The sequence below is a fragment of the Acanthopagrus latus genome, chromosome 8 (assembly GCF_904848185.1).
Source record: "Acanthopagrus latus isolate v.2019 chromosome 8, fAcaLat1.1, whole genome shotgun sequence".
Lineage (NCBI taxonomy): Eukaryota > Metazoa > Chordata > Actinopteri > Spariformes > Sparidae > Acanthopagrus > Acanthopagrus latus.
In genome coordinates this window covers 28,099,191-28,111,392 of record NC_051046.1, presented here as the reverse complement: position 1 = coordinate 28,111,392, position 12,202 = coordinate 28,099,191, and the positions used below count along the sequence as shown (strand labels likewise).

The window sequence follows — 12,202 nt, the reverse complement described above, 5'->3', positions numbered from 1 at the left end:
TATGCACCAGCAGCTCTGTCAGGATGTAGTCAGACACAGTGGTTCTTTGAGCTAAATACCCACAGAATCACAATGCTAGGATGCTGATGTTTATGGGGTTGTGTTTAACATGTTCTCACATTGCTACATATGGTGGATTAAAATTAATATCACGCAATGAACTGGAGGAGCTACTAATTATTAAATTTTTATATAGAAAAATCTGAATATTAAAAAAACAGCACAGCATATTTTGGATAAAACATGCACACAATGGCTTTAAAAGCAAAAGAGACAACTTGCGGTGTTCATAAGTTAGGAACGTCTGATGCAACTGAGTTGCAACATTCACACAGGCCTGAGATAAAACAAATAAATAAATCGATACAAGCCTTCAATGGAAAATCCACCATAAAATAGATTTATTTTCTGACAATGCATTGAATCTGTTAATCTGAAGTATTTTACAATATATACTAATTCTACTTTTGGACTGTTGGATGTATAAGCTAAAATAGAAATTCAATGCGACCAAAGGGCCAGTCACTAATAACATGGTAACATGATTAATTCAAGCATAGTATTGTAATTTCCATTGTGTCACTTATAAATATATTAGCTTGATTTTCAAAACAATACTGTGAATTTCCTAATATAAAGTCTGTTTTTAGGTGGATTTTCCTTTTAATCAGGAGTTATACAATGATTCAATACACACAAAGTATACCCCTTGGAACTTTGTACCCTGCCATTCATCTAGCCCTGTATCACCTTGCCAAGAACATTGGAGAGCCATTCTGTCTCTCACTGCTGTTGATTCCATCTGTGTACAGATGTGTATCTGAGTCCATTTAGAAGGCCAGGTTGACACCTATAAAAGTTTAAATGACAAAACATCATAGTGTGGGTATGTGTTTTGATGGATGTTGTATGACATGCATCATGTCACAAAGCCTATGTTTTGCATTAGCCTGGCAAGAAACAGTCATGGAAAATACAAACCATCACCAGCTGCCGAGAGAAACTTAGGTTAGTAAAGAGTCAACAGAAAAGACACCAAATAGCAAGTCTGCAAGAAACTGGAAGCTGTTAGACGACAGGTGTCAGTGTCCACACTCAAGTGTGTTTTGCATCTACATGGGCTGAGAGGCTGCTGTGCATAAAGAAGCCCTTGATCCAGATGCAATAACTTAAAGCTCGACTGAAGTTTGCTGACAATCACATGGATGAAGAAAAAAACTTTCTGGAGGAAACCTCTGTGAAATGTGACAAAAAAAGTAGTTGTTTGACTATATTAAGCAGCAATATGTTTGAAGGCAAGAAGGTGAGGCCGGTAACCTGAAAAGCCATACCTACTGTCTAGCATGATACTGGTAGTAATGCTGTGGGGCTGTTTCGCTACAAGTGGATCTGGTAATCAACAGAAAGTAAATGGAATAATAAAGTTCAAATTCTTCAGAAAATCTAACATCAATGCAATTGGGATGCAATGATACCAAACACACATCAAAAGTGGTAATGAAATGGCTAAATCAGGCAAGATTTAAGGTTTTGGAATGGTCTTCCAAAAGTCCTGACTTGAAACCCATCAAGAACATGTGGACTTTGCTGTAGAAACAAGACTGTGCCAGGAAGCTATGGTCTTTAGATGAACTTCATCAATTCAAGCTTGTTGGCTATCAAAATTACCTAATTGAGGTGAAAATGGCAAAGGGACATTTCACCAAATATCAAAATTACTGTGTATGTTTTTCATCCCGCAAATTTGGTCACATTTTCAGAAGACCCGTAAGAAATTCATTACAGAAACAAACGTATTGAATGTTTTTTGTGACAAAGTAGTATGTGTTCCTCTCATTACATCATTGTTGGAAATTGTTGGAACTCAAGACTGCTATGCTATGCTGTTGTACCTATAACCACTGCCAACAGTGATGGCACAGAGTACTAACACACCCTGGGGCTCACTACCACATCACTGCAGCCAGGGATGTAGAAGTGTGCAGCATCACATCACTGCATCACTACTGCTGCATCACTACCGCAGCAATGAATAAAAGAAGGCAAAACTACAGCCTCTGTCTTGGCCTGGACTCGTGTCTTAAATTTTGTGGCATCATCGATCATATGTGGTAACTAATAAATTACAATCAGTTTGGGTTACTGTCTTTCCACCAGACACTGATTTACACCAATCTGCCAAAACATGGACTAAAAAAGGACTAACAGGTGGAGTGAAAAACATAGATCATTCATAACATCGGCCACCACACCACCTCTGCAGACCAAGTTCACACACTCATTGCGATAGCACTACCCAATGGCATTGACCAAACAAGGAGGACTTCTTGGTTTTCTTCAAGGACATCCCATGGATGTTCCATCAAATTTGAATCTGTGGAATTTTGAGGCAAGGTCGACAATGCCTTGATCTCTTTATTGCTCTTTTAATGTCAGGATCCAAGGATTCCCAGCAGAACATTGCACTCTAACATCACCTGTTATTACTTTTTGCGTTTTGGCTGATCAGGTCCAGGCAAAGTCCATTATAACAGTTATAACAGTCAAAGCAAAACATTTATTCTGAGTTCAGTTTTCTGTGCAGGAGGTACAGTATCATTCAAGGGCACAGTTGGTAATCAATCCTTGGGTCAAAAGCTAGTAAACAGTGTCCTCATATTACCTCCACCACAAAGGCTCTAACTTCAGTACTGCTCCCCCCAACAGCACTGTGTAGATATGGAAATGTAAACATTGAGGGTCACTATTGACCTTAGTGCTGACCGCTGCTGAAGTGATGCGTCAGTCACGTCGATACCAGCTCTTCACATATTTGATCATGATGCAGACAGTTGGTGCCGTGTCATGCCACTGCCATACAGAGGCTGACTCATGACGTGACTCCCAGTGGGCAGTCCATGTCTGCTTAACATAAACTAAAGAGGATGGGCAACGCTAGTGCTTCATACACACACAACACAGATTATGTTCAGACTACATGAAACAGGGCTTGATTTCTGAGCTTGTAGCAAACCTGAATTTATTTTGGTGCTTTAAATAACATTCATTTTGACAGTGTAGAGCTGGGTATCATTTACATTTTCACCATTACATCTTTACTTTATAATGTAATTTGTCATTTGCCAAGTTAGTGAAACATTGGGCACAATACCATTCTCACTTGGATTGGATAAAAATAGAGAAATCTATGGTGTCTCTTTTTAAACCCACTCAAGTTGTTTCGAAGGTGAGACGCACAGGTGGAGAAATCCATCTTGTAGTTCACTAGACATTGTACTCAAAACCACATACTGTATATCAATCTTATGGTGGTAAGAGGGAAGAAGTAACCAAATTCATAAGGATATTTCATACTGGATCATGACTGTGACCTGCTGATGGTGCTAAATTTCTCATTACATTTCAACCTCTGGGGAGAATGAATGTCTTTATAAAATTTCAGTCACACACACAAAAAACTCACCCTATTGATCTGTATCACACATGTTTTTTTTCTCTTCCAAATCAATATCTGTATTGGCCTCAAAAATCTGTCAAGTTGAAGACCATACTGTGTATTCAAGCGATAAAATGTATTAATAAGACTCCTTGCTGCCTTATACTCAGCAAAGTATTTTCTTTTTAATGCAAGGTTTATAGTCAGGGTCACAACTTAGCGAATCCTCGCTGTCACCATTTGAAGAATAACTTGAGTAAAGAGTGTTCGGATCAAAAGAAGAATCTGTATCTCCTTCATTTTCCTTCCTCCTCTCCTTGTCCTCATCATTGCTGTCTCTTGCCATAGGCGCTACAAACTTGGATGAGGATCTCCCGCTGGTCATTTTGTAACAATTCTGAGTGCTCAGCCTGCTAAGACTCACGTAAGGCTGAAGTAGATTGGACTGCACTAACATAACCTGACTAGTTAGTGATAACCTTGGCTGGGCTCCTTGGACTTTGCTGGTCTCCGACCTAACAGCCATGCAATAAGAGTTGGAAGTAGCGGAGACATCAGTGGAGCATAGTGGGGTATTTTGAAAAGAAGTTGTGTTGAGTGTCTGAGGATGATGTTTCTCTGAGCTCTCAGACACAACTTGCTGAGATGATTCAGTTAAACGAGGGATCTGATTAGCCGTACAGACTGAGGAGAGAGTCCCTGATTGACAAGTATAGGCAGAAGAATCTTGTGTCGGATGCCCAGTGACATTAACGTCACAGGGCAAAGGTGGACAACTTGTCCCAAAGGTAGTTAGGGCCATTTTGAGCTGCTCAGCTGAATGGTTTTGGCTAAATCTGTCCAGAGCCTGTGAATGTCTGGTAGTTGTACAAGCTCGTCTGACCTTTCTTGAAAGTCTGGTAAAAGACTTTCGAGCTGGTCGTTGACAGCTGGTAGAGGTAGATGCATCCTGAGATTCGGGAGCTGTTTGCACTTGTGGTGTTTTTGGGGGAACTCTTTGGGCCACAGTTTCTGGCTGGTTAAACATAGAATCTTTTGTCGTTTCCTGAAGTATGGCATCATTTCTGGAGGTAAAGCGATCTAAAGAGGTAGCAAAAGCTGCCTGTTTGTTACCGGACATGGTGAACTGATTTGGGGTTGCTTTATGGAGTTTAAAGGTAAGGTTAATCCCTCTGACAGAGGCAATGTCTATCAATTGGACTACAGGCGACAAAAGGGCAGGCAGCAGAGTGTCTCTGGACGGAGAGGGCTGAGGTAGTGGTTCCCTTTGAGAGGCCTCCTTCGCTGATCCAGGTGATCCAGAGGTCAGCTTATCTCCAGGGTTTGCCTGTTCACATGCCTGGGCTGCATGCTGTTGATCAGGGGAGCATGATATGAGGTCAGAGGGGGTGAGGTCCTGCGATGTAGAGGTGGAAGAGGATGACTGGAATAATGGGGGAGATGAAGACACAGTAGGCAGAAGCAGCCGCTCTTCTGAACACTCATCAGGACACTGTTGCAGGATGCTATTCACCCATCGCTGGTGTTTAGAGCAGAACTGTGGGGAGGAAGTAGCCTCCTGAAAATGTTCAATGCTTCTCTGACCGATTTCCTCCTTTTTCATTGCCGTGCTCTCTTCCTCCATCTTGTCTTGATCCTCCTCTGTTTGTTGGTTTCTCCTCACATTGTCATTCTCCAACAAAAGAGGGCTGTCCTGGGACACATCTGTGTCAGCCTCCCCTCCTCCCCAAAAAACCTCTGGCTGACACTCTAGGGAAGTTTTGGTTTCAACTGATTTGAGGAGAGCCTTTGAAGAAATGCAATGCGGAATGGACTTTGTGAGATGACAGTTTTCCATTGTACTCTTTCCATATTCTGATGATGCAGACATATTGTCCAGACTGCAGGAGGCAACATCTAGGAACGAGAGGGCAGTGCATTTTAATTGAATAACTGACTATTATCATCGAAAAAGTCAAGTCATCTTTAAATAGAACCAGTTAACAACAAAAGTTATCTCATAGTACTTTTCAACTGACGTAGTTCTATAATTTATGAAAAAATGCAATATTGGCTTGATGTGCATTAAATCTTCTGTTGCCATTCATGCAAATACAGTGTAACATATAAGGGCACAAACAGTCATGGCAAATTTCAGAAAACGTTATATCAATGACATGAATTACTAAAAGTACTTAGTTGTATGACGTGTTTTGAACAAGGGTGTCATAATCTCATCAGCAAAGTTTAAAACACTTCCACAAATGCAATTTGAGCATGTACTCTACAGTCCTGTCATTCACTTTGTGTGCATTCCACCAGACCTACACACTCGAAAAAAGTAAGTCAAGCTGTGCCTCGGGAACAGAATAATCTTTTTTTTTTTAAAAAGATGATATGTCTGGTCCTGTGACACCATCTTTGATTGTAATGTTATGTAATTTTAATGTCCACTGTGAGGCTGACAATTTTATGCTGTCAAAGTCCAATTCTAATCCGTGGAGTACTTTTTTTTTTTTTTTTTGTTTTTTTTTTTAAATAGGGACTATATGGGAAATAATGCAGATAATAAATCAGGTGTCCTGATACAGGACAATAAGACTGAGACGCCTTGTCCATTTTTTTCACATACGGAGACAGATCATATAATGGAATGACCTCCAGTTTTTTATGTTTATATATAACGTTTACATCAATCTTTTTATCTCAATTAAAGTGCCAATTCAAAGTTACAGCAAAATATTTAATGTTGGGTTCCATACATATATTAGGTGGACTTCATGTTTGAATAATATTTGTGTCGTGAATTGGGAGGTGTTTCTTACCACAGTGCAGCAGTTTCTTTAGAGTTGTTGCCATCTTCATGGAGTCAGAGGTAATAACTTCCAACAACAGCCTATCCTCTTCAGTAATAGGACTTTCTTTCTTCAGTATCTAATTCACATATTCAAATGAGACAAACATGCAGTCAGTGAGAAATTCCTTTCACGATGTCAGAGGCAGCTCAACTGTTATCATAGTATGTATGGTCCTTCATGGTATACCCATGTTCTCAGGTACCACATGTAAACTTTTCTTATGCATGTTGAGACAACACCCATAGCAAAAACATTCAAATGACTGACAAGTGAGTTACGTAACACTGATTATCTGGGGTCAGTCCCACACATGCAATAGGGTGGTAGTCTTGACATGATTACAAGTTCTGCTGTGGACCAAAAAATAATTCAGGGTTCAGTTTAACACTTGATTGACCATTTATAATGTACTGTGTACATACTGTTCACATTAAAAGTACTTGCAGAAGTTCGCTGTAATACAAGAAAATCTTCAACATAGCATAGTCTTCATTTTTGATAAGATTGAGGTAAAGGGCAAAGGTAGATTCATTAGAGTCAAATCATACCACGGTACAACTAATCTCTTAAGCGATTAAAGCGCACACTAAAGTCCCTTTCACACTCTGCATTATTGCCGCAACCAAGGCTCACCTTTTCTCTGCCTTTGTTTGTTCTCTGAAACCAAAAGAGGTGTGATGGTACACGTTACGTTGAGATGTGTGTTTTTTTTTTTCAACTTTACCCAGTTTCCACCTGTTAATCTAAACAAGTATCGGCCAACTGTTCATAATCATATGGATGAGGTTATAATGTGTTGTGATTGAGAACCTGACACACCAAGCATCCTGGAATGTGACACAGTTACTTTTTTTGCCCTGAATTACATAATTTCAGAACCACCATCAATTAATAGAGGACCTCGTCTGATTCACTCATGGACTGACACACTCCTATCCCGCACTGCCAGCTTATCCATTCGTACAGAAGCATCTTGCCTCTGCTGCAGTTCTGATATTACCTCCAGAGGCGGGTCAGAGCCACAGCAAAACTGTCCCACCTCTCTGCATTTGTAACTTTCACACAGACGGTGATACAGAGTATTGGTGCATGATTCCCACACTGAGAGGGCAGTGTTAATAGGGCTTAACATAATATACACACCTTATCAATGTAGGTATCTCCTGGTAACACAGTCTCCAACTCATGCAGATAGTTCAGCAGCCTGTCTTCTACTTTCTGGCCATAATGTCCACCATACTGCTTCTCCAACTGGTTCTGAAAGACATCAAGAACTTAACATGTCACCTGGAGAGAACCCCGAATCAGATTTTCTGTAATTTGTGTAAAATTTAAAAACATACTTAAAGTAAAGGTCTCAATAAAAACAACAATGACTGCCTACAGCATTGTGTGATCAAAGCTCATACGCTTATTAGCTAATCAAAGCTAATAAGGATAAATAAAACAATCATTGTACATGTTTCCAGAAAAACAATTTCTTTGGTCCACAATGTTCTTCTCCATTTGTTTGTTTGATGTTCTGCCCAGTGAACTTTAATACCTGTGTTCCAGAGGTTTCTAGGAAGCTGTTTATGATAAATTCCGCTCTGGAACCCTTACAGTTCTGGATGTTTCCCTATGAAGTTTAGAGGTTAATAGCCACAACATAAATAAGGAAACAACAATGCAAAGCATTTCTTTAGCCCTTAGTACATCAGGTGGATGTTCTAAGTACATTTTACATTTGTATGTTGTACTGCACATAAGGATTTATTTTAAAATGTAGTTATATAGTGCACCCTGCTGGACAGAAATGGACTCACAGGTCAGGGCTGAGAGGAAACAGTGTTCTGTACTTATTCAACAGACTAAGAGACTTCATGCATTTAAATAACTTGAGAAACAAAAATGTTAAAATGCCCGATATCACAGCAGAAGTAAATATGTTAGCAGCCTAGTACAAAAAATTGAAGTCACTGAAGTTGATCTCTCTGCGGTATATGTGATGTTTTGGAAGGTTTTAATTCAGATATCAGACACACAACACATCCTTCAGTGCGGTTAAATGGACAAGCCTCAGTAGCATGTGGAAGAACTGAACTGAGTGGAGACACAGTGATTGAGATTTTAATTCACCGGTAACCAATGTGGTATACTCAAAAAGGCATTGTACATTTGTACACACTGATGAAGGCCAGCTGGCCACATAGAAGACTAAGTAAATTCATCAAAAGACATATTCCAGAGTGTGACACTCTTTTCCATTATACGGCTTGGCACAACCCTCAAATCATGGTTTACAGGCGTTAAAAAATGGGAATGTTTGTTTGAATTGGTTTTCTTCATCCTTAGTCTTTGTTGTATTGATTGAAAATGTATGCAGTATTTTAAGTCTGACTTTAGGATCTGTTTTTTTTAATATTCATCATTTTGAATATTATTATGTTTACGGTAAGGTCTTGATTAATTTAAAATCTTCACCTCAGCCTCTTACTTCCCTGTATGTTGCTCTATATCACTATGTACTGAAAAAGTCACTATGGATGGATGATTACAATGAAATGTGGGACACAAGGCACTTTAAACTTGCAATCTTTCTTGCATCTTTGCAGTTACTCCTATGGTTCCAAGACAGTGTGGTGAGTTAACCGACCAGAATATAATCTTCAAGTTTGATCTTGTCCATGGCAAGTGCTAATGCCAGAGATTTGAAGTCCAGGTGGTTCTTCCTCATGAGGAACATTTCACGTTGGGTCTATGCAAGAAAAAAACATTTGTAATAAATCTGTAAGATTTTTATATATGCAGTAGTAGTCACGGCATATTAATTACTGAAAATGTAGTATTTCTTAAATTAGATATGTCCGATACTAAGTGATATAAACTTTAAAATAATAGCTAAACCAATAAGATTATTCAGCCAGACATTGCTTAATTTGGTCCTTTTTGTCGACCTGATAAATGTAAATTCATTGGATAGTGTTTATGTAAAGGTCCTTGTAAAAAATGTTAATTTACTTACTTTGTATGACTTAATCATAGCATTATAAACACATGTAATTAAGACAGTTATAAGCCTTTATAAGAGTTTATATACAGCTTAGATATGTTAAAAACCTTATGAGTCTCTTATAATTGCTTATAACAGCATTAGAAATTTAAACCTACCTTTCATGTCATTGTGGAACCATTACTACACTTTTTTTGGTAGCCTAATATAGATTGATACATACTTTATAATGTATTTAAACACCTATATCATATCTCAAGAACAATCTTATTGACTTTATAAACAATAAAATAAACTCACAAGGCTTTTATCAACATTCTTAAAGCAGCCTATTAACTGTTAACAAGTTTCTTAAAAGTACTTATAAATGTCATATAATCTATAAATATGTTTATGAGGCTTTTATTGACAATTTTTTTTACATATCAATATTAAGTAGCATCTTAAAAGGACCTACAACTGTCTCATTATTATAAGGACCTAAATATAAAGCATTACAGTTAGTTTATTGTAAATACAAACACAGAGTAGTGCAGCTTGGAATTAATTTTTTGCCCCAAAATCATTGCTAAATAGGACCAAAATCAACCGTGTAGGAGCATCTTTATCTGTCTCAAAGATTTAAAGAATATCGAGTACATAAATTGGATACTTACACATTGGTTTTGGTATTGAAGTAGTTTACTTGGGAAGAACAGGTTGATTTTAAGAACAGTATCCACCAATCCCCTGCCCTCCTTGAGCATCCACATTATGACCTTAAAGCAAAGAGAGGGGGGGAAAGGAGAGAAAAAAAACTACAATGGATCAACTGCAACTGGACCATCTGAGTAACACTGATTTTACATGCCCGCTGAATTAATACATTTTACTACCACATAATTCCATACCATTGTCTTGAGGCCAAACAGGATCTTCATATGTTTGATGGGAGCCACTAGTCTGGGTAACAGCCGGTAAGTGGTTTCCAAAAAGCCCAGTGTCCCCTCAAAATGCTCCATAGCCCTGTTCTTAACGATGTAATACACCTGGGCAGAAGCAACACGCAGCCTCCATGGATCTTCAAGGCACAGAGACTGGAAGTCCAATTCTGGCCAAGTGGAGAGGTCCACAACTGTGAAGAACCAAAATGACGTTACATCATTACCTAGACTTTCGTCACACTAATATTAGTAAAAATGATTAGCAAAGTGTAAAAATATTTGTTCTGCAGAAATATGGCTAGCTGTGACTGGGAAACTATTAAATGACATGTTATTAGATTATAAGGCTATTAATTGGTTATTATGACTGCACAATATGGTAAAATATATATATATATATATATATATATATATATATATATATAATTTTACAGATATTGTGATATTACGGTCATTATAACCATCTGATAATGTCATTATAAGACAATAGGGGTTGAGATAATGAGCTATGATTCTCAAGATCGTGGGTAAATAAACTTTATCATGCCGACATTATGAACATTAGATTAGATTGAACATTAATCTGAAACACACATTAGTGGGATTGGGATTGGTGCATTCAAACATGCATCAATGTGGGCAGTTTCTTTTCCAAAGGCCAGTAAGAGGTTTTAGCCTTCTGGGCAGTACCACATCTGCTCTGAGTTGATCCCTGTATGCACATCTCGACATACATACTCTGTAGCTAACACATAAAGCTTACAGTTTAATCTTTACTAAAAATCTTACATTAGCATGTTTAACAAGTGCATTCAAACATGATTTATTTTAAAAGTAACCTTGTTAAATTGTTGGCTTTAATAAAGCTCAAAATGATTTTGAAAGTGTTTGGTTTTGTGTAATTTACATATCAGCATTTGACGTTGGCTTTTTATCCCAAGAGAGCTCAATTCACCCAAGACCCCATGCTCATTTTAGGAAAGCTGTGCCTATGGACTCTTTTGTTGGTCATTATTCTGGAACTATCACAATTAAATAACTTGCTTTAATTTCCATGGGAACACATTAACCTGAGGTCTATAGAGTCATTATTAATTGAAACAAATTGCCTACACTTTTACTTTGCAATAAAATAATTAAATGTAAAAAGTGACTCCCTAGTGCACTTGGCCATGTTGCAGTTTAAATTTTGATTGATTTGGATTAACTCCGCAGCGATAGTTGTGAAATGTGGAATAAGTATATGGTAGAAATGCAAAATCTTCATCTGAAATTTAACTAAATTGTTAAGTAAACCTAGTAGACTAAAAAGTAGTTCCTCCTGTATATTACAAGTAGCATGAAACTGAAAGAAAACCCAAGTAAACCTATCTGCCTATCTAAGCAGAGGAATTACATGTATTTAGTCACTTCCCTTCACGGACTGCATCACTATCTAAAAGCTTTAAAAATGTCAGATGGCCAACAGAGTTAATATTTTTGATATTTAAAATGGGGTATTCGATCTGAATCTGCACAATGTCAACAGTCTGCAGTCATCTGAATGAAAAAACAACAACTAAATCTTACGTAAATTCAAATTATCTATTAATAATACGTATAAGACCAACATACAAACCTTAAATGTAATGGGATTAATAACATGTTAAACATCTTATCAGAAATGGTTGAATAAACCAACCTTCTTGTACATCCATCATGTTGTGAGCCCAGGCATACTCTATGATCCACAGCGATAACTTTGGGAAGCTCTGTAAACATTTACGAACAAGCTGCAGCTCCACTCCTTCCATCCGTTGCTAACGACACAGTATCGTGGGGTTTGGGAAAGGGGAAAGTACCACTGGAACTCTTAAACACCCATTCATGAATGAGATGTAAATGTCCCACACAGCTGGGCCATAGAAACTGTATGACGAGTTGGACATGTACCGACAAGTTGGCCTGTTTCGGTTTGAATAAGTTGGAAAGTACTTCCGTGTCAAACTAATCTGTTGTTATCAAAATAAAGGGT

General features: G+C 38.0%; 1 protein-coding gene across 2 annotated transcripts; it reads right to left on the bottom strand.

Annotated features, from left to right (window-relative positions):
• Positions 1 to 2,537: 2,537 nt before the first annotated feature.
• Positions 2,538 to 12,149, bottom strand: LOC119023975. 2 transcript variants are annotated; one of them, XM_037106315.1, is made up of 7 exons: positions 11,870 to 12,149; positions 10,156 to 10,379; positions 9,922 to 10,023; positions 8,909 to 9,010; positions 7,417 to 7,530; positions 6,241 to 6,349; positions 2,538 to 5,332 (listed from the first exon to the last, which is right to left on the bottom strand). In XM_037106315.1, exons 1-7 carry the CDS (start codon positions 11,979 to 11,981, stop codon positions 3,603 to 3,605), a joined length of 2,493 nt encoding a protein of 830 aa, XP_036962210.1. In that variant the 5' UTR covers positions 11,982 to 12,149; the 3' UTR covers positions 2,538 to 3,602. The 2 variants fall into 2 exon arrangements, with proteins under 2 accessions (XP_036962210.1, XP_036962211.1); XM_037106316.1 differs by lacking the exon at positions 8,909 to 9,010.
• Between the last annotated feature and the right edge of the window lie 53 nt (positions 12,150 to 12,202).

Excerpts from the sequence above, each read along its gene's own strand:
- LOC119023975 (XM_037106315.1), bottom strand. The coding sequence starts at position 11,981 with ATGGAAGGAGTGGAGCTGCAGCTTGTTCGTAAATGTTTACAGAGCTTC. Across the intron at positions 10,380-11,869 it reads CATGATGGATGTACAAGAAG|TTGTGGACCTCTCCACTTGG; the intron begins GTTGGTTTATTC and ends GGTTCTTCACAG. Across the intron at positions 7,531-8,908 it reads AACTTGAAGATTATATTCTG|AACCAGTTGGAGAAGCAGTA; the intron begins GTCGGTTAACTC and ends GATGTCTTTCAG.